Below are 21,098 nucleotides of genomic sequence, written 5' to 3' on the forward strand. Positions count from 1 at the left end.
GGATTTGAATATTGTCTGGGTTGGAATACTGATGCCTCCCCTTGAATACAGGCAGCTTTCCCTATTGTAACCTCGGCTGTTTCAGGTTTTATGCAGAGTTTAGGCAACCCAATGTTTTAGCAAGGTTTTGGACTACAACACCCCATAATCCTGTGCCATTCATCCTGCTGGGTGGGACTGATGTGAACTGAAGGCCAAAGTTTCTGGCAGCACCCACGTTGCACACCCTTGTTTAGTGCCGAATCATCCAGAGATCGCTGCTTTTTGTGAGTTAAGCTGCCCTTTCTTTAGCATCCCCTTACAACACATGGCTTGTCTTGTCTCATTATTCAGAATATGCATAAATGGCATTCAGGCGTAATAATGCAGGAAATTAAAAAATAGGCCCCCGCTGATGATCTGTCTGCTAAGATGTCAGATGCTTTCAGACCAGCGCTCCCAAGGCCGGCTGAGTATCCGTCTATCTAAGCCGACAGAATTTCACAGCTTGTTGCAACGTTGGCCAAAACGGAAGGGCTTACTCAACGGATGTGTAGCCCTGCTCCAAATTGCCCCAAAGAACTGGATTTAACAGGATGCTGCTTTCTCCCTGCCTCCCTGAAGGACGGGGTGAACGTATAACAAGACGGCGGAGGCTTTCTGGAGAGTGACAAGACCAGGGGCCATTTTGCATTGTTCTCAAAGATGCAGGAAAAAAGGTCCATTGTACTCTTCCTTGGCATCTGATGCTGAGGTCATAATTCAGGCTCTGCCAAGGGCACCCCAAAAGTAACGCAGAAATTGGATTTTGTAAGGCCAAGTTGTCCTTTACCAACCAGCCCTCGGTTTTGGCAAGAGCGGCTGATTTTTCACCATGAGCATAATTGGCACGTTGAGTCATTCTCACTGCAAAGGTGAACATTGCCTATCTAGATCAGCATTTCATAGGGAAGCCCTGGGGTGCGCTCACACTGAGAGCCATTGTGGTGCAGTGGTAAAGGTGTTGGTTGGTCTAGGAGTAAGAAAACCAGGTTCTAGTTAGCTGGGGGACTTTGATTCAGTCTTTGTGTTACTCTAGCCTACCTCACAGGGATGTTGTTACAGTATAGGGGAAAATGGGAAGAGGGAGTGCTATGGCAATGCTGACTTATTAAATGTCTTCTATGAACCCAGCCAGCAGCTAAGGTTTCTATAAAAGTAGATACTTATTTTCTTCTGCCCTCCAAAATGGAGCCTGTTTGGTGCTTAAGGAAGAGTCTTCAGATTTTAGTTCAGAAAATCAGTATGTGGTAGCTATCAGAAATCTAAAGAGAGTGTTCTGGTCAGTTCCGGGTAGAATGTTTCCTAAATAATTTTTTGTATTTTGCCCCCAAATAATTCAGGGAATAGTTTTCAAGGTTGGAAGAAGTAGAACAGTGATGCTCAGTCTCACAAGTTTCATTTCATACTGTTTGTTGTTGTTGCTTTGGCTTAGCTCAATATCTGAATCAATGGGTTGTGGTCTGTAAGCCCTGATTTATGGCTCAGTGTGATATACCAAGCAAGGTGATTATAGTTTATTCAACAAACCATGGTTAAATGAATCCTGGCTTAGTGTGAAGTCTGAATGGGTGCCAGGAAGTTTCCACACAGAAGGGCAAATCAATTGCCCTCAAGTGTGACAATGAGAAAATATTATAATGCTCCTTATCAAGACTGCCTCTGCATCTGCTTAGACACTGAAGTTGACTCATATGCTCTTAAACTACCTTTTATATCCTGCCTGGCTTCCTGAACTTGTTGCACGTCTTGTAAATTCTCCGACCAAGCACCATCAGTAATTATAGATCAGCAATTGCAGGATCAATCTGCTGACAGTTCTAAAAAGGCTGCAAAATTTCTCATTGTTGCTCTTGCTGTCCTAAGCTGTTGGATATGCCTGAGAAGGAACTAAGTTTAGACTCTGTTTTGTACTTACCCTTATGTAAAACCTGAATGCTTTTGCCTTTGGGTTCTCTTTATCTTTTAATTTAATATAACGTTATCAAACCCTGCACGTGTTGTTGGTCTTTTCATGGCAATCTTTACTATAAGAAGTTAGATTGGTTCTATTTATAGTCGTGACTTGTTTCTTTGCTGGGGAGGTGGCCATGCTGTCTGAATGTTTCAATGTCATCTTTCATTTCATTTCATTTCAGTTTAGCGATAAATAAATAAAAGAGGCTGAGACCAGACATCAGGAGGCACTTCCTGATTGTACAGCCTGCTAGCCAGTGCCACAAGACATAGTGAGGCCTCCTGTGCTAGAAATCTTTAGCCAGAGGCGGGATGGACATCCATCAGAGATGTTCTAATAGATTCTGCACTAAGCAGGCAGATGACTTAGATGACCTCTGAGATCCCTTCCTATTCTATGACTGTGTACCTGTAAATCCCATTTTTCAATTTTTTTTGTTCCTAGTCGTTCAGATTTAACATGGTTTGGATGGGATTTTTGAAAGTGACGTTGTGTTTCTGATTTTTTAAAAACGCTTTCCTACATTCTTGTTTTCATGGCAGTCCTACTATTAGCAGATAGGGTTTTTTTCCCCCCTGCAGGCCTTGTCCTAGATATAATGTTTTGATTCAATAAGGATTAGTTATTCACCAACTTGAACTCTTGGGATGGCACACTAAAAATAGGTTTTTTTACAAATAAATCAAGGATAATGATCCTGTGAACATACTGGGGTGTTCATGTGTGGAACACGGCAATCGTGAAAACTTATTTACTGAAATACTGGTTTTGAAGCACTTCTAACTGGCAGTTGGGCAACAAGATTTAAAGTGTCCCACAGTGACTCTTTCTTGTTTTCTACCACTTGGTGGCTCCCTCATATTTGTTTAAAAGTTTTTGAACAGAGCAAAAAACGCCACATCTGAGATCCTGGAATCTCCCTGTATTTAAGCCTTAGACTGGAGGCAGGTAAGGCCAGGGAAAAAAAAAGAAAGAAGAATCCTCTTTTCAGAGAGCTGTCTTAAATTACGACTCGTACACTTCCAAACCAACATGACTGCTAATGGAGGAAACTTACAACATGGAAAAGGAGGATGTTGGGCAATGAATTTGTTTTTCCTCCAAGAAGCTCAGGAAGACAGAGAAAATCCTTCCCCCAGCATTTATTTGCTCCTCAAAACAATCCTGTGAAATAGGTTAGGCCAGTTCCAGGAGCAAAAAGGGGATTGGTCAAAAAGTCTTTTGAACTTTGCTTTCTCTGTCCGTTGAACGTCACCTTGAAAGGCTCTCCTCCCCCAAATGGGGTGAAGGCCACCAGGTCAGATGGTTTTTAAAAGGGTGAATTCCCATGAGAATTCCCTGATCTCTCTGTATTCCTAACCAAATGGAGCTTTCCATCTGCAGAGGCAATGCACCGTTGCTGCTGAGAGCGGGGTAGTAGTTGGGCACCCAATACCTCCATGCACTGCAGAGGCATTTGGTTGTCTGTTTTTGGAAAATGGAGGATGAATTTTTGGCAGATGGACTGACCGGGTAGGATTTGGAGGCAGAAATCCAGGCCTCCTTTGGCTGAATAAGCAAGGGGCCCGCTAAGCATAGCACAGCTGGCTTCGCACGTTTTGAATGTCATGCTCTGTCTACCTGAAGATTCCTTTCCCATAAACTACAACCTAAAGTGACCTGGGGGCCCCTCCAGATCCAGCAGATAAAGGGGGCACTGATGCTGGTAGGTAATAGCAGGAGACAACTGGACGATCAGTCAGAGAAAGAACGGTCAATTTAAAAACCACTGGAGAACCAGAATTCCCCAAGCCATTAGTCATCCTGTTGATGACTTCTACCACATCATAATGTATGTAAGCTAATGTTGGGTAACTCTGCCAACAGAAATACTTGGAGGATTGCTCAGGAGGAGGAGGAAGAAGGAGAGAAAGGTCTTATTCCTGTCTGTTCCCTGCATTTAAAGTCCATGGGAGGATGGGTAAGGGAGGACCCCAGCAAGACTGTCCCCTGGATGTATGTTCTAGCCCAAAACTTATAGTATTTTGAAATATAAGGTGTCCTACAAAAAGAAGCACTCTTTTTCTTTTTTCATGATCGAACTACCCTGATTCAGCCAGGCAGAGGTGCATAAGTTAAATTGCTCACAGCATCACTGTGATGTTTTTGGTACCTGAGAAAGGTCACCTTGCTATGTCATGTATTTGTTCCCCTGCGTAGCTCCCTGTCTTATCATGGCTTTTTTCAAACTCTCTGTTAAGCTACTCAGACCCAGACTCCTCACTATGTCATGGTGGGGCCTCTTTCTCCCCAGCTCCCAAAGTATCATATGTTGGGGGGAGCGTAGCATGAAAAGTGGGTACAGAAATTGTGTTTTCTTAGCCCCAGTTTAGGATTTGGCATGCTGTAGGAACCCTTGTTGGTGATGGCCAGGACATCTGGTCTGTGTGCAGAACCTCTCAAATTCCATTACATCTCCAGCTGACAGGAAAGGAACGGGGGTGGGAAAGGGGGATAGGTAATTTGATCTAACCCAAGGTTCCTAGGTTGGCTGAGTCTCTAGGAGTGCCCACAAGGATGCAGAATGGGCCACAAATGATGATTCCCATAGAATCCTAGTTGGAAGTAGATCTTGAGGGCATCATGTCCAGCCCCCTGCTTAATCCAGATTAAGGCATTCCAGGCAGATGGCAATCCAAACCCCGCCTGAATACATCAAGTGAAGAGGAACCCACCCCTTCTAAAGTTTCCTGGTTCCTTCAGACCCTCTTGGTAGGACTTATTTTCCAGTCTTTTGCTTATCCTGATGGCTGCTTATCTTGAAGGTTGAATCCTTCTGGAGATATGGCACCCAGAATAGGACGGGTGTGCTGGACTCAGAAGGGGGTCTTACCAATTCATTGGAAGTATAATTTCCCAATTGCCTTTGGCTTTGTTACAGCCATGTCTCGCTCCTGACCGATATTCAGCCTGTGATCAACCATAGTTCCCAGATCCTTTTTGCAACTCGCAGATAACATCACACCTACATCACATCATCTGTTTAGTTTTGCAGTTCCAACCTATTCATTCCAGTGCTTGTAGTCTACATAAAGTGTCACTGCTTCTATTATTATTATTAGCACATTTTCCAGATGTGTTTGAAGTGGCAGGACATTGCTCAGTTAGAATGTCGCCCTCGTTTGCATTTATTTATGTTTTTACAAATGTTGAGGATTGAGCATTTCTAGATCTGTTAGTCATGCTGTTGATGTCTTCCACTGTCTGTATGTATGATCTACAGCTCTGAAAGTCTGCCAAACACACTAGCTGTTTGGGATAACTGAGGGAGGCTACCACAGAAAATTCTTTCCTTTGGAAGTTAGTGTTCATTTTGCTGGACAGACTTGAGGAACAGAGCGAGGAGGACTCATCTCGTGTCTGAATTGCAGATTTAACTTCTTTGTGTGCTTAGCAGCTTGGAATCTGGTACAGGATAGAGACTTCCTGTGGGATGTTTATTTAAAAATATGTCTGGCATCTTTCTGATCCACATGGTGGGGGAGATGAGTGTTTTGAGTGCATCATTTTGAGCATAGCCGGGTGGTTTGGCATACAGAGAGTCCCAGGTTCAGTCTATAAGCATCTTCTGTTCAAAGCACTGGGAGCAGATGGCAAAGATCTTTCCCTGCTGAGACCATGATAGAAACTGAATCTAGCACTTTATACTTTCTCTCCTTTCTCCTCCAAGGATAATTGGAGGTGTTTATAGCTCACCTCTTCCATTTATCCTCCCAAAGACCCCTGAGATAGACTATGCTGGGCAGGGAAGGTTTGAGCAAGGCCACCAGGTTGAGGAGCATAAGGCTAGGTGGATTAATAATCTGAAGTATAACGTTGTTTGTTTGCCTTTAGCCTAGTGTAGCCCCTGAGTTTTTCTCTACTCTGTATCTGCAACTTGGTGATTTGAAGGAAACCAGCCAGTTTTGTCTCATTAAACCACAGTTTAATAAACCACAGTTGTAAAGATTTTTACCTTGCCTGAAATTAACCTTAATTATTGCGGCTTGTTTAACAAAGCAGGATCAAATCAATCAGGGATTAGCACAGTGCATGAACCAGCAATTTCCTACATTCCTGCTTTTCCACTAGCAGAATTTAAGAAGTGTTTCCAAAGCCTTTCCAGATTACCCTCGTTGCAGTGGCTGTTCCTTCAGAGCAAGTGGCAAGACATCCCCCGCCCCTTCCTGACAATATTTCTTTCCTTGCAGGTGGGGGAGAAGCCCATAAGGTGACCCACCTGTTTGGTGTTGTTAACAGGTGTCTCAAGCAGCAGGTCTTCCTCCAGGAAAGAAGACAAATGTGGCAATAGCCAAAATACACAAAGAAGCAACAAATAAGAAAAGGTGCCCTGGAGCATCTGCTAACTGAGAGTTGCGCTGAAGCCAGCGATTAGTGCAATAGTGTCAGGCAGGGGGACAGGGAGGTTGACAACCCCAACTATTTTTAGGAGAAGGGCACATGCTTCTGAATAAGGTTCCTGCTGTTTCCAGCCTCGAAGATCTCGGATAGTTGATCAGGGAAGAACTGGTGGTTGAAAAGTGAGGATGGAAATTATGGGGCTGTGGCTTCAACATGCAGAGGAGGCAGCAGGAGAAGGCAGGCTTTAGACCTTTCTGTTTGCCCCCTTGTCAGCACAGTTTGGGGGAAGGTGAAGGTGCATGGGTCACAGCCAGTTAATGGCGTTTGTTTGTGTGCAGGATCAATCAGACAGAAGCTTATGGAAATGATACGCTGTCAGAGGCTTCCACAATGCGCCTGAAGTATCCAAAATTAATTGCAATAAGAGGTATAATAGCTGCTCAGTTAGAAACAGAAACACTATCAATTAAGTGAAAATTGCTTCCTCAAAGTTAAATACATGTTTCTTGCCTTTAATTTCAAAACACCTTTTTCTTATTTATAAGCAAGAGACTCCCAAGCTGCTAGTCACACTGCACAGTTCTGAAAGATAGCAGTGAATATGTGTATACACACACATACACACACACACACATTTCACACGCATTTATCCATTTTGCATCAGAACCAGAAAAAAAATATCAATATAACTGCCCCAAATACAACACAATATAATACAACTGTCTCTCAAGAAGGTAGTATAGTAGTTTCCCATTCATAGCTCTTAATGCAGTTTAGTTGTAAATATATATTTATATCTCCATTTAAGGATTCGAAAGCTGAACTAACCAAGGCAGCTGGCCATCTTTTTTTTTTTTTAATGATTACATATATTTGAAACAAAGAAAAATGGCTGCTTTAAGAAAAACAGAAAAGAAAACTGGAGCAGAGGCAAGGAGCAGAGCAAATCGGCCCTAATTGTCTGAGGGACCACCTATCTCCATTTATTTCTGCCCATCCAGTAAGATTAGCCAGGGTTGGGTGTACTCCAGGTCCCCTCAATTCAATTATGACATGTATTGGCAAGCAGGCCTTTTCTTTCGCAGCACCTACCCTCTGGAATAGGATCTCCCCATAGTGGCTTCCACCCCGATGATCTTCCAAAAGGCTCTGAATCTTTGGCTGTTCTTCCAGGCCTTGGGATAGCATGGTTTTGAGTCCCTGTGGGTTTCTTTTTTTGCTGGAAGTGTATGTTTTTTTTCCCAGCTGGGCACACACGTTCTGTTTTTCTGTTTTATAGTTCCCTCCTTTCGAAAGCGTAAGCCACCTAGAGTCGTCCAGAATTAGGCAGCCTCTAAATCGTACAAATAAATAAAATCCTAAGAGTGAAACCAAGTGCCTGCTCAGATCAGACTATTTTCCACTGATGGCAGGTTACCTCAGCAATAGGACCAAGGAATTCTCTGGGGTGGGTGTTTGAAAGGCCAGAGACTTTCTCTGCCATTCCTTTCTTTGATGACCCTTGGTTTGGGATGAGACTGTAGAAGAGTCCTTCTCTTGTAGATCCCTTAAGGGAAGGCCAGATGGTGCTGCAGAAGCCCCCCTCCCCACTTTGCAGCCAATTTGTTTTCAGTGGAAGGAAGCTATTCAGGTGGGCTTTGCTGGGCAAGGGGCCCTGGCAATCCCCATTGCTTCTCTTGATTGTTTTGTATTCCTGTGCTCCCTGGAAGCTCTCAGAGATGGCTAAGTGCCTTTGTTTGTTTATTTCACAAGTTGATATGTCTCCTGATTCACTAGACTTTAGATGGCTTACATGGCTAGAGCAATAAGCTTAAATACATGTAAAAATGAAATAAAATCGCAGCATTGTGCCCCAAATGGCGCTCTCTGCAAGCAGAATCATCCTTGTCAAATGCTCTGCAAGAAAGGAATATTTTCACTGCTCTTCTGAAGAGTAACACAGTGGGTGACAGGCTGATCTTGAGGGGACAAAGCGTTGCATAGTGAGGGGACTGCCATGTCAAAGGTCATCCAAGTTCCTGCTCTCCCTGGGGCGCAAGTACTCGGAGCCTCCCCTCCCAGATGAATCTCATAAGGAGGGCAGATTCCACCTAGAGTAGATGGCTCCAAAGGTAGCAAGGACCCAAGCCATTTAGGTGATACATTCATGTATCTGAGTCACTGTTGTTTAACTATGGTTTATTGATTCAGCTGCAAATGACTGGATTCAAACGTCACTCTAAACCAGGAACTCTAATGGTGGGGTTCCCCTTGGGACTATCTTGGCTGATGCTCCTCCTGTTTGCTCCCAGAGGGAAGCAACCAAGCTGCTTCTTCATCTGGGTCAAGAGAGTGTTGTTTGAACATGATGAACTGGCCACTCGGTGGGTGGATCAGAGAAGCCCTGCAGCTCAGAAGAGCAGGTGAAGTTTTTCTCTGCTCTTCTGAGACCAGAAGGTCTTTCACTAGACCCAACGGCTAAGTGGAGACTAAGGCAGACGTATGCTTGGTGCGTGGTGTGATCCCCTGTATTCCTAACCGGCCATGTAGATTAACTTCATCAGCTTCCAGTGCACTTCTGGAGAAGTCCCTTTTGTTCTGGACACTATTCTGGACCAAGTGTCTTGTGTATTTTGGGATCTGTTAACACCTCTCTAAGTTGTCCCAGGCTTTCTAGACGATAGAGCTGAAGTTGGCCTTTGTATTGTGTGTTGTGGTCTCTCCTGGTCATGGAAAATGGCCTTGCCTTTGGATGGATGTGGCTTTATTTAAATCTCTCAAAGGCTCTTGGAGGAGAAAAGACAATATCTCATAGTCAGGAATGACAGGTCAAGAAATGGCAAGGTCATTGGATTAGCTGTGCCTAGTTGGTGCCGTCCCCAGAAGCATCTGACCCACAGCGGGGTTTGGCTCCCATGATTTAACATGGATCCCGGCTCATAGAGAAGAATGGATGGAGGATTTGCAAAACTAGTCTTCGGTAGTCCCCTTCTGACCAGCTTCATTGGTGTCTGTCACACTCCTACCCCTACTTCCTTGGGCCAGCTTATTTTATTAAGCTTCATACTAGCTTAACTACTACGGTCTTCCCTGTCCTTCCAAGCATGCTGGAAGTTGTGGTTTGAGGATGGCGCTGAGAAATTTGTACACCAGAGAACTTGCACCCTGTGGGCAGCCAGTGGCTGTACAGTTTGGTCCACTCTGTCCCAGGAAAGGCACTGAGAGTCCCAAACGAAAGGTGCTCCCTGGGATTTTCCTCCATGCACCAGCATGGTGGCCAGATGTCTGCAGCACTCCGGTGCTGCCATCGTAACAGCAGGAGAGGGAAGTGGGTCTGGTTGGTTCAGCCAAGCTGCATGGGGAAGCAGTGGGAGCTTAATTGAGCCTGTATAGTTCCTGTTCCCATAAGAGCTCCCGGATCCTCTCCCAGATGCAGAACCGGACCTCTTCTGAGACCTCCCCCTGCCCCCTCTCGTGCCTGTGGGGGTTTTTTGCTCCTTGGCTGCTTGATTAGACCAGGGGGATGTGCTTTGGAGCACAGCCCCAAGTGGATAGCAGTGTGCTTAGAGCCTTTGCTTGACCTTTAATTGGTGTTGGAAAAGACCAGATGGAAACCAAAGATTGATTGACTTTAATTGGAAATCCACAGCGTGAGATTGCCAGCTACCGAAAGGTTGTGGCGGCTGCTTCGCTGATTCTCCCCCCCACTCCTTTTTCTGTCTGGAGAGTGAGTGACTATACCATCACCCCGCCCTGTTCTCCCACCCTGCCCCAAGAGGCCTTCGTTAGCTCCGGTTGTTAGTATGTTTGGCGCTCTTTCCCCACACGCGACGAGCACAGAGGATGCTTACAGGAATGTCAGCATTTGCACACTTCTCCGTGTGTTACATTGCTAAGCAACTTTTAGAAACATTTACCCCCACTCTTCTCGCCATCTGGGAGAAGAAGAACTTGGTCTAGGCAGGCAACGGAGGGGGGGGCATTTAACAGAAAAAGGAGCCACGTTCTATGTTGGGGAACAGCCAGCGATTCGACTAATATATAAATGTGAGAAGAAGTGAAAAGCCAACACTGTTTTTTCGAAGGATGATGCAAATGCTTATGACAAAAGGAAAACTGATGATGCACCGACTGGCTCTTTTCCCACAGGCAGTCTGTCGCTTATGGGTGTTCGTCCTCCAGCCCAACTGGCTGGCTCCTGAGGATGCAACAGCTCTCCCTTTGGCGGGTTAAGAGCCCCCAAGCACCCATCTTCCCTTCTTTTTCTGCTGGGGGTGTCGCTGGCTAGAAGGAGGAGCCAAGGGTAGATTGGGATACAGTCCCCCAGGGTCTGTCACCCTCCTGGCCATTATTCCTGCTGGCCATCTCATTCCAGGATTGGCTCCCCTTAAAGGAGATCCTAAGCCTGTGTTGGACTACAGTTTCCCTTGTTCCCAGCCAAAAACCTCACCCCACAAGCCATCCTGGTCTGTGAGGCTTCCAGTCTGTGACAGCTGTCTGCTGTCTGACAGTATTGCCTCTTAAGGGGGTGGGAGGTTGTATGGGGAGGTTGGCTTCCATTTCTGATGTAAAAACCAGTTTCTAGGTACAAGGAATGTATTTTATTTCTGCACTGGGTCTGTTTCTTGTCTGATGAAAGCCACATCTGTTCACCTGGGTTCAGCATAAGCCATTCAGCCTGATTCCCGAACTAACCCACTTTGTGGGCTCGTCCAAGACGTTGAATCTTGAACTAGCCAAACAGCTTGAATCCACCCAACAGTCTTTAAGCTGCTAACCAGCATAGCAAAGGAGAATACTTACCAAGATTAGCACGTGCTTAAAGCCTCCCACCCCTTGGCAATTTTTAATTCATGGTATACCCATAGGTGGAGACTAACAAACTGACCAAAGGGAGCTACTTTATACCAGTGTTTCTCAGCCTTTTTTTGCCCATGGCCCCCTTCTGACCTTGTTTTTCTCCTAAGGCCACCCCCCGGCCAGGTCCCATTACCAGATGCAGGCATGGAATACTAACTGGTGCATTTTCTGGTGTCAGTAAAATAGTATTTGCAGTATAATACACTTTGATTTTTTGTGGCCCCCTCACAGATGCCACGGCCCCCCATTACATGTTTTTCCCCTGTGGCGCCCTTGAAATATTCTAGGACCCCCAGGGGGCTATATAGCCCGTGGTTGAGAACCGCTGCTTTATACCACATCAGGCATTGACTGGACTCCAAGATTATGCTAAGCCCTGTTTTGATTAAGCATGGTTTGTTGAATCAGTCGTGGTTAGCTGAGCTTATGTAACCTGGTCTGCCACCATAGTTCAGTTTGCAGTGATGTTCTCTGTGCAGTCCCTGGGACTCCTCCTAGAGAGGTATTAATAAGTGTGGCCTGGCAGGAATTAGTTAGCCTCTCCCAGTACCTGCAGAGAAGGAGAAGTGATGCACACACATGCACACGCGTGTGCATACTTGCACGGAACCCTCAGATCACTCTTGCCTTTTCATAACAGCCTCCTGAGTGAAAGTATTTTCCGTGGCATGCTGGGGAAGGAGTGATGGAAAAAGCAGAACAATCCCAGTTGCTGCAGCAACATGGTCCCCCCCTCTTCCCCCAGTGCCTGCTTTTCAGTGGCTTGGGCAGCTGCTCCCCTTCTCTCCCCACGTGTCCCCCTCCCCTCTATTTTGGAGACAAGTTGCTATGAGTGTAAAGAAGAGCTAGTGGCAGAATTGGAGTCTTTGGATCCATCTGGGATTTGCTGGCAGCTTGGATAAATTTAGAGTCATAGTAGCACTTTGTTCCACACGAGAGCCACCCTTCCGTCAGCCGTCAGCGCCTGGATCCCGGCTGTCACACACGTGCACCCACGCATGCGCAAGCCCGCCCGGTCGATCTGAATGGCCACGTGCAGCTGAAGCAGAGAACCAGTGGCTTGCGCTACCCTTCTGACTTGTGAAATGACTCACATGGTAGGCAAAGAGGGAATCACCTCCCACCCTCAGGTTTTCTAGCTCTGGTCTGCTCTCGGTTAGGGTTAGGGTGTGCGGTCACAAGCTCACAAGGGTCCGATTGTCTCTCTCCTCTAGACTTTTGCAGGTTGCAGTCCGGTCTTAGATCACCTGAGGCTGTGAAATGGGCACTGTTTTGTTGTTGTTGTTGTTGTTGTTGTTGTTGCAAGGACAAGCTCACCTTGGCAGACCCCAGGGGCTGAGAGTGCCCCAGCCACACCATGTTGCCGGGTCAAGCCAGGGGAGTCCTGAGACCTGCCCTGTCTGCACCTAAAGCAGGGCCATTCCTCAATGGGCCACATCCTGCCCCTTCCCTTCTGGACCACAGAAACGAGGTTCTCCCCAAATGTTCTCTTCACTGCTGTACTGCGTCATCTTGGGTTTTTCTTTGGACGGGCTTTCTCCACTGCCCCCTGCCTCACCTGCTGTTCCCACTTGAACACTTTCACAGCCCTTTTGGAAGCATGCTTCTAAAGAGCCCCAACCTGCCCCTCCCCTGGCCTGTCCATAGCCCCCCACTTGGCTCTTGGACACGTTTGACATAATCGTTTCTTTCTAGAGTCGCCCATGCTGCGATCTAAATTTGAAACCAATTCATATCTCTGCTCACTTTCTCTCTCTCTCTCTCTCTCTCTCTCTCTCTCTCTCTCTTTCATCCTTTTTCCCCCCTTCCTCTGTTTGAAGGGACAGTGGAGAAATGATACATTCAATGGACAAGGCTGTATGATCCATTGTTCGGGTGTCATCTACGATGGCCTCTGGCATAACGGCTCCCCTATGGGTACGTAGTCTTGTGCAATTTGGTCCATAATGAGACCCCGGAATAATGCCCTCCCTTTCACTTGATTGATTTGATTAGCATCGCCATCAATTCCATTCCCAGAACGTGTCAGGCCAAAGAGTTTAAAAGCACCAGTGAACCCAGGGTGGGGATTTCTCTAGGCCGGGGAATGGAATCTATTTTGAGCACAATTCTGAAGCCCCAGTTGAAACGCTGCTGGAGGAGTCCTCTTTTCATGCATCAGCCCCATTCTCGCCTCAGGAAAAGAAAAGGAAACTTTAGGAAAATTGCCAGGAGTTTGTGGTTATCCCAGCTAGGAATCCCTCTGGTGGGCAGTAATGCAGCACCTGCAAAAAATAAAAAACAAAGACTTCTCCCCAACGGGCAGCCATCACACTATGCCAAAGTTCAACAACCAGCCTTGGTGGAGAGAGAACTCCTTATTTTATTTCATACATATTTATTTATGTCTGAAAGGCTCCTGAGAATGGCTTGGTAAACAATTAATAAAAATAAGTTAGATTGGATCCCTCCTGTGGACACTGGGGACTCACACAGAGGGAAAAGGTAATAAGGGAGGTGGGGGAGGGGGTAAGAAAAGACCACCAGAAAATGCAGGCACCAGTTCTTAATGTAACAACCAAAGGAGCCAGAGTGAGTTTTGAGGGGGGGCCCAGTTGGTAAATTAACCCTCGCCCCGCAGATCCAGTGGTGGTTATTCCTACAAGGCAGTTGACTTCAGTCCAGCTAAAAACAGCAGCAGTGAACGGCAATGAAAGCGCCTTATTATCCGCAAGGATGCAGAACTAGTGATTTGTCAGATATACTGAGCTGTAACTCTCAGCGGTCCCAGGCAGCCTGGCTCGTGCTGAAGAATGCTGGGAGTTGTGGTTCCCAACATCTGGAGAGCCAGTGGTTCACCTTCCTTGAAGGAAGGATGGAATAGAAGAGAAAGGGTTTGTGAATTAAGGCTGCTACTCCAGAATGATGGGAATGTCAAGGACATCGGAGCTCGGCTTGAGAATGATACCATCTGAGTCTTAAAGCCTCACCTGGTGGAGTTACCATAAATACATAGGATGAGGTCTTCTGGTGCAAAAGGAATAAAACTGTGCAACACTGAGAACAGCATTTTTTAAAGGAAAGGTCATACCAGTACCCAGTAATGTTTGTCAAGGCATCCTCTGTCTAAAAAATTATTTCCACAACCAGTGGGAGCTGCTATCAAATTAATTTAATTTTTTCCATAAACTTTAGGAATTGTAGTTTTCTGTGAAAGAGACCAGATACATTCTTGAGGCAATGATGAGTACCACTTCAGTTGCTTCAAAATATTCGTTGTCTGCATTTGGAGGCTGCTTCTTGTGAGAAATGTTGCCCCAAAGTCCTGTCCCAGAACCCTAACTTTATGAAAAAAAATGATGTTTGAATGTCCTAGTTTGTTTTTTCAGAAGTGATAACCACCAAGGTTTGTTGAACATTTGCAGGGCAAGCAAAGACGATGGTGATTTTGGGACCAGAGGTGATGGATACAGGCCCAGGATCGGTTGTTACTTTTCATGTTCAACTGCAGACTGAAAAAGGAGAGATTTCTAAAAGTAAGAATGCTTTTCTGAAAGCTCTGCAGCACTCTGTAAAATAATTTCTCAGGATGGCCAGAAATATAGCCCTTTTTATTTCATAGGGTTAATGCCCGGTGTTCTTAGGGTTTTATGAGGATTTGAACTAAAAAAAATATGGTCCGTGCTGTTTTCATCTGCTGTGGACTCTTTTGGTTTTGATCAGGTGGAGATATCAAATGGTAGCCAATAACATTTGCAAATAAATATTCTCGCTTTCCTACAAATGTGAACAGAATCAAGCTAGTTTAGCATACAGCAGATGGCAGGATCAGACCTGGTTAATACTTCATGGGGAGCCCAGCAGAATATCCTAGGTCTAGACTCTGGCACTGAAAAAAGAAATACTAAAGAGGACAATGTCAGACTACTTCCATATTGTAAAGAGGAAATGAAAAGTTGAGCTCAACTCAGAGGAGACTTGACTTACCAACTTAATTTAATTTCTGATACCACAGTCTGGCAGTGTTGGAAGAGGGCTCGTAATTCTTTATTGGCAGCACCTACATGATGGTCTCTTGGATTTCTTGGCCAGGATTTATAATGAGTGAGTTTCAACCTGGTTTACATTTGCAGGGTGGGTGTATTTTTGGACTCGTACCAATCCATCACAAACTCATGTAATGAGTCTTGACAGCTTTGACTGTCTGAGAAGCGAGTGAGAAGATTCCCCATCATTTAGGGAATCTGATGATTTACCCCAAATACATACAGCCAACTTGCCCAGGGAAGCCCCAGCATGCTCAGAAGCCATAGAATTTTAACAGTGGCTTGAAAAAGTAAAGTAGGTTGATTGATTATATATCTTCAAAGTGGTGTCGACCCTTAGCTCCAAATAGATAGAGTTTCTCCAGGATGATCTTTCCCCAGGCTAGCCCCTCAGATCTTCCAGTGGTGAAATAAAGGAGACCAGAAAATAAATGTACTTTTTTGAGTATCTGTAACCACTTCTACATTCTGGAAGAGTCGGGGTAAGCCACGCTTACAGATTGACTGACATCCATTTCCAGGCAAGAAGGCATGAGGGTATTTTTTGTGGCTCCATCTTTTTCCCTGGCATGTTTTGCTGTTGAGCAGGAGACAACTGGGACATGGAGCTGCTATTTACATTTCTCCTAAGTGCTTCCTGCAAAGTTCTTCTAGGAGCATCATGGAAGTTTACAGCGGCAGTAATGTGGGCTGCCATTTTAATTTAACTTTTTACCATCCTCCAGACTGATGGAACCTTCAGGCCCAGGAGCACCCAGGTTTCCATGCACAAGGGTTTTCTTTCCTGTGTATTATTTCCTACCCAAGTTTCATTCTTCACAGATTAAGATTGCCCAGCCTTCTTCTTCCTGAAATAGGAATAACAACGGCCCTGTACAAACTAACACATTAGAAGTTGGGCAGTTCAAAGCCAAACTCAACCTAAATCATCTTTCTGTCTTTTTGTACTGTATACTGGTTCTAATTTTTCTTACTGGAGGCTCAAGAGAACCAGCACATATGCATCTCCCTTTCTTAAAGACTCTTTCTTTGGATCCAATGGCTGTTCTCCTTTGGGCTCCCTAGTCGTGCTTCTCTGTATTACTAATTTCCTCTTAATCCCAGATAACCACAGCCATTCTTGTTAGAAGATTCCTTCTTAGCCCTTTGCTAATTACTGATTGCTATTAAAAAACAGGAAGAAAAAAGAACAATTTTAATGAAGCAAGGGAAGCTCTGATTTAGAGAAAGAAAAGGAGAGGAAATTTTCTGTTGATCGCAGAAGAGGTGCTTGGACCTCCACGTTTTGTTTCAGATTATTGCAGGAGAAGTCAAGGCTGTCTGCGGCAGGTGGTGGTAATTAAATGACTGTACCTGCCTACGTTTTTCAGAAATGATGATGGTTCTGTTTGTGGGCTTGTTGTGAATGTGTTGTTTGTGTTATTTCTCTTCTCGCCTTCCCCTTCCCTGCAAAAAAATCTGGACCATGTTCTGATGCATCCCATGGGAAGAATGTCTTCTTCCATCCTTGGCTTTAGCGTTTGAATGGAAACATGCTTTGTTTTCTTTGACATAGAAATAGACCTTGTAGAAGCGTAGGGAGAAAGAAGATGTGCTGTCATAAAAGAACATTGAAAACAGGATGTTATATGATAGAAGATCATTCTGGGAACAGTAGAGTTCTTTCTGCCTATTGTTTGGGTTCTGTTGCATGTGGGTTCCAGACAGACCATGGCGAATGGAGTCTAAGAGAAGTCTTTTTCCTTCTTTCACAACATTAGTTCTTGGGAGCATCTGTTGAAACCAAATACAAGGAGATTCAGGACCAGTAAAAAGGTGGATTTCTTTACACAGTGCAGGTTGTTGGGAGGCAATTAATCTTCTACCCATGCTTGGGAGCTTCCCAAACATCTCTGGCTGAACTAGATGCTCCAGAAGTTTTTGCTTCTTTGTAGAACCCAACCTTAATCCTCAGAGCTGGCTGTAAGCAGCAGATTAAATAATGGCTTATTTTGCCTTGTTCTTTGATTGGTTAGGCGAAAGGGGTCGACTGCTGGAGATTACTGCTGAGATCAAAAAGTTCCAGTTTCCAGCAAGCTACAGAACCAGCTTCAATGAATTGCTTGAACCAACTGAGAAGCAGTTCTTCCAAAACTCTTTGTAAGTGACATGGAGAAAGTCATCATTTGGCTTTTCCTTGAGCCTCCAGTTTGGTTTCATTTTTTGTGGGCACGTTCTGGATCTCAAGGACTTCTAAGCCATGTTATGCTTAATCAGGGTTGGGTGAATATGACACAGATGGCTAATTCAGTGAAACCATGCCCCATAATTGACAAACCACAATGGGTGGGGTTAGCTAAATCCACAGCAACTCCTTCGGATTGGGAAAGACACCCATCTGAACCTCTGGAGCAGGCTAAGAATAGGTGGCCAGATCTCCTCCAACACTGATTCACACACCGTGTTAAGCTACTGCATTGTTTGTTCGAGTTTGGCTTAACACCATGGGCGAACCCAACATTATGGCTTATAAGCCCCAGTTTATGGTTTAGCTTATGTATGAACTAGGCTGCTACCAGTTTTTCAACAGGCCATCCTCAAAACCAACCATAGCTTTGCACAGGATAAGCAGCTTGGTGCCCACGAGCCTCAGTGTGCCCTCTGAAGCCTCATGGCCCATCAGTCCTTCTGCCCACCCAATTTTTGAAAAGATTTTTAAAATTAAAATAATTAAACAACTGGAACAGTCCACTATTCTCTGGCAATATTTGTTCCCAGGAATGCTTCCTAAGGGGTGGCTGGTAACTGTTTGTGCTCACGATGATGGATATTTTGTGAATAGAAACATCTCCCTTGGCAACCACTTTGTGACTGCCCTCACCTCATGCTTTCCAAATTCCAGATGTGCTCTCAGCCCAAAGGGTTGTCTACCTTGGCTCCGTCACCTTGGCTATTATTTGAAGTCTGCTTTGCCACAGCCAGCCCATGAATATCTTGTATGATTAGAGTCACTTTGGGTTGGCACCTCCTCCTTTGTCTCAGCTGAGTTTGGAAATCATCTCCCTGGTATCCAGATGTAGTGAATCAGAAAGCACAAAAGCCTGCACAGGCTGTAACACCGGAGAGGCATACGTTGATGCCTTCTGGCCTCCCGAAGAAGAGAATAAACCTGGCAGTCCATCAAGGCAGACTGTGTTTGAAAAACCCCGCACGAAAGGCAGTGCTCTACTCCATTAAGTAGAAGGCACTGACAGAACAAGAGGAATCATGTTTTTATGGGGAATTCCTGGAGGAGGGTTAGGCTGAACAAGGTTGTCACAACTGTTCCTTTAGCTGACAAAGCACTGAATCCTTACAAACAAGAGACAGGGTAGCCCAACCACCTTGTTAGAGCCACATGCCTTGTTTTCAAAAAGCCTGTTATCTGGCCTCAGTGTGTTTTGCCCATGAAGGGGCCACTGGCCAGTGAGAACTTTCTCCTACTTTGCACATGTCTCCTTTTGGAGAACAGTTCACTGTGAAAATCCTCTGGCCGGCCCCCCTCTTCCATCTCCGGCAGCGTGGATGTTCCACATCATATCACCCGCCTTGTGTTTATGGCTTCCAACCGTAACATCTGCGCCCAAGTCAGTCTTGGTTCTGTTTTCTTTTGGCAGGAAGTTTGGGAGCGTCGGCTATCCTTTGATGGCTGCTGTGTCTGGAAGCCTACCATTGCAAGACGCTCCACCAGTTGTCAGCAAATCTGGACACACTGGGCCTGAAGCACCAGCCTCCAAAGAAAGGAAGCCAGAACCCAAAACAAAGTTCCCGGCTGGTGCAGGAGGTGCCCTTAACAGCCGGAATAGTAAGTAGCAATAATGATGTTGGTTTGAGCATTTGCATTTCCACAATTAACCAAGAAAGGTTACAAACAAGTTAAGAAAGAAATCTGTTGTGGCTTTTGTATGCTAATGGACAGCTGTAAGAACATTTGATGGGGGGGGGGTGAAGTTTGTCACTGGCATCCTTCAGAAGAAATAAGAGTGGTTGATGGCTGAAGTTCTTGGATCAGTCCAAGCCTGCTTTTGAAACGGGATTCGGCAGAGACATGCTCGGTGGTAGCATTTCAGCAGCCCCTTTCCTTGTTGCTTTTGCCAAGCAAAGATGCCCATCTTTTGAAAGCAGAGAGAGAATAAAAATCACTTAGGGGAGAAAGCTGGTGTTTCTTGGTCGCTGACGCTTAAGTTGCAAGCTCAGGCATGACTGTCTGTAGGCCCAACCCTATCCTGTTTTGGCAGCTCCTAAGCTTTGCCTCACTCAAATGCTGCCGTGGCTAGGTCCTTGTCACTGAAGCAAGTGATATAAGAAGGCAACAAGTGAATGGATAATTCCTCTAACTCCCAAACTTCCTTTCATTCCACCTGCACCTCTGCCCCACTGAGAGACACTGAAGGCATTCTCAATTTCTGTTTCAGTGCCTGTTTTATAAGATCATGGAAAAGGAAACAATTGAGAAGGCACTGGTTTCTTAATTTGGGGGAACGTGAATCCAGAACAAAACCCAGGTTACTTGAAAGGCAGATCAGACTGTAGATTGGGGAAGAAGAATTCAACTTGTGCTAAAGGGGCTGATGAGCACAGCAGAGAGCTCTGCTTAGTTTTGTCCCCGAGTTTGAAGGCTACCTTTCATCAGGGGCCAAAGGAGCTTTTGTATTGTTAAAACAATTGTGCCCAACTGACTAGACTGTCAAGTCTGAGAGAGAGCTGATGGTCTAAACTGAGTCTAAACTAAATTCAACAGATGTGACTAAGCCTCCAACACTGTTTGGCTCTTTTGGGTAGCCAAACTGGATCTAACAAATTAACATTTTGTCCTTCCTCCAGAATGTTTTGGGCAACCTACTTAGGATAAGTCCACAGTCCTGTAAAATAAGATTAAGAGAAAGCCCTCCCTGCACCCTATGAATTTCTTGCCTGAGCCAGGATTTCCAACTGCATCTCTCTAGGGCAGTGTTTCTCAGCCTTGACAACTTTAAGATGTGTGGACTTTCACTCCCAGAATTCCCCAGCCAGCCATGGGGAATTCTGGGAGTTGAAGTCCACACGTCTTAAAATTGCCAAGGTTGAGAAACACTGCTTTAGGGTCTAATCTGACAGTCTGAGAAACTGGTTGTCGTACCTCCTAATGGTGCTTTAGGCCCTGATTCAAATTGCCCTCAGGATTTTGCCTGGAGAGAAAATGTTAATGCATGTGGGTGGAATGCAGCAAAAGAATTTCAGGAGAAAGCTGCAGCGATTTTGAAAAATGGAGGGAGCTTTCTTTGCCCATCATCCCTGGCTCGAGTTCCTCACCACCTTGCATGGGCCTCCCTTCCTTTCTCTCCAAATCCACCTACTCAGAATTGTGTCTCAAGGTTTATTATAATCCCCGTGAGTCAAAATTGCCAACTCATCTTTTATATAAATATACATTCACTACCTATATTGTTATTTTGGCTTCCTAAAGGGCTGAACTGACAGATGAGCTGACACTTTTCTTTATAAATACTCTGGTATTATTTTACAGGCCAGTTATTTCTGAAATTATTCATGGAAACCCGAACATTGAGATCTTGGGAGTTGAATCTGAGTTTAATCACTCTGGTTTATTGTGAGCCATAATATTAAATCCGCCCATATAACTTGATACATTGTAAATACATGATTTGAATCTTAATTCACTCGGCTCACTAGACAAATTAGGGAGAAGCTGAGCGGTTGTAAAAACAACCTCTATATTCGGGCTCAGGAAAGTTTATTTTGATAGCCCCAACATACGCAGAACGCTTTGCTTGTCCTTTTTTGCCGTTTCTGTTTTGGTCATATTAAATTTAGTTAGGCTTTGTTTCTACTCTCCAACCAAAATAAATGTTTATAAGGGC

The 21,098-nt window shown here is 45.1% G+C and overlaps 1 protein-coding gene across 7 annotated transcripts in view; it reads left to right on the forward strand.

Moving 5' to 3' along the window:
* The window catches only part of MORN1 (MORN repeat containing 1), a 169,672-nt gene that overhangs the window by 6,954 nt on the left and 141,620 nt on the right, over nucleotides 1–21,098 (forward strand). For 6 of the 7 annotated variants that reach the window (XR_015795470.1, XR_015795469.1, XR_015795471.1 and 3 more), the window contains exons 7-10: nucleotides 13,015–13,111; nucleotides 14,599–14,709; nucleotides 17,235–17,358; nucleotides 18,855–19,042. Coding sequence is in view for 4 of the 7 variants with exons in the window: in XM_088136710.1 (XP_087992836.1) it covers nucleotides 13,015–13,111; nucleotides 14,599–14,709; nucleotides 17,235–17,358; nucleotides 18,855–19,042 (520 nt within the window). In the remaining 3 variants the exon portion in view is untranslated. The remainder of the gene's footprint in view (nucleotides 1–13,014; nucleotides 13,112–14,598; nucleotides 14,710–17,234; nucleotides 17,359–18,854; nucleotides 19,043–21,098) is intronic. The other variant, XM_088136711.1, reaches the window with a different exon arrangement.

Source organism: Python bivittatus, unplaced genomic scaffold (genome assembly GCF_059951505.1).
Source record: "Python bivittatus isolate LINGU-HERP-01145 unplaced genomic scaffold, Pbiv_v1 ctg000090_np1212, whole genome shotgun sequence".
NCBI classification, from domain to species: Eukaryota; Metazoa; Chordata; class Lepidosauria; order Squamata; family Pythonidae; genus Python; species Python bivittatus.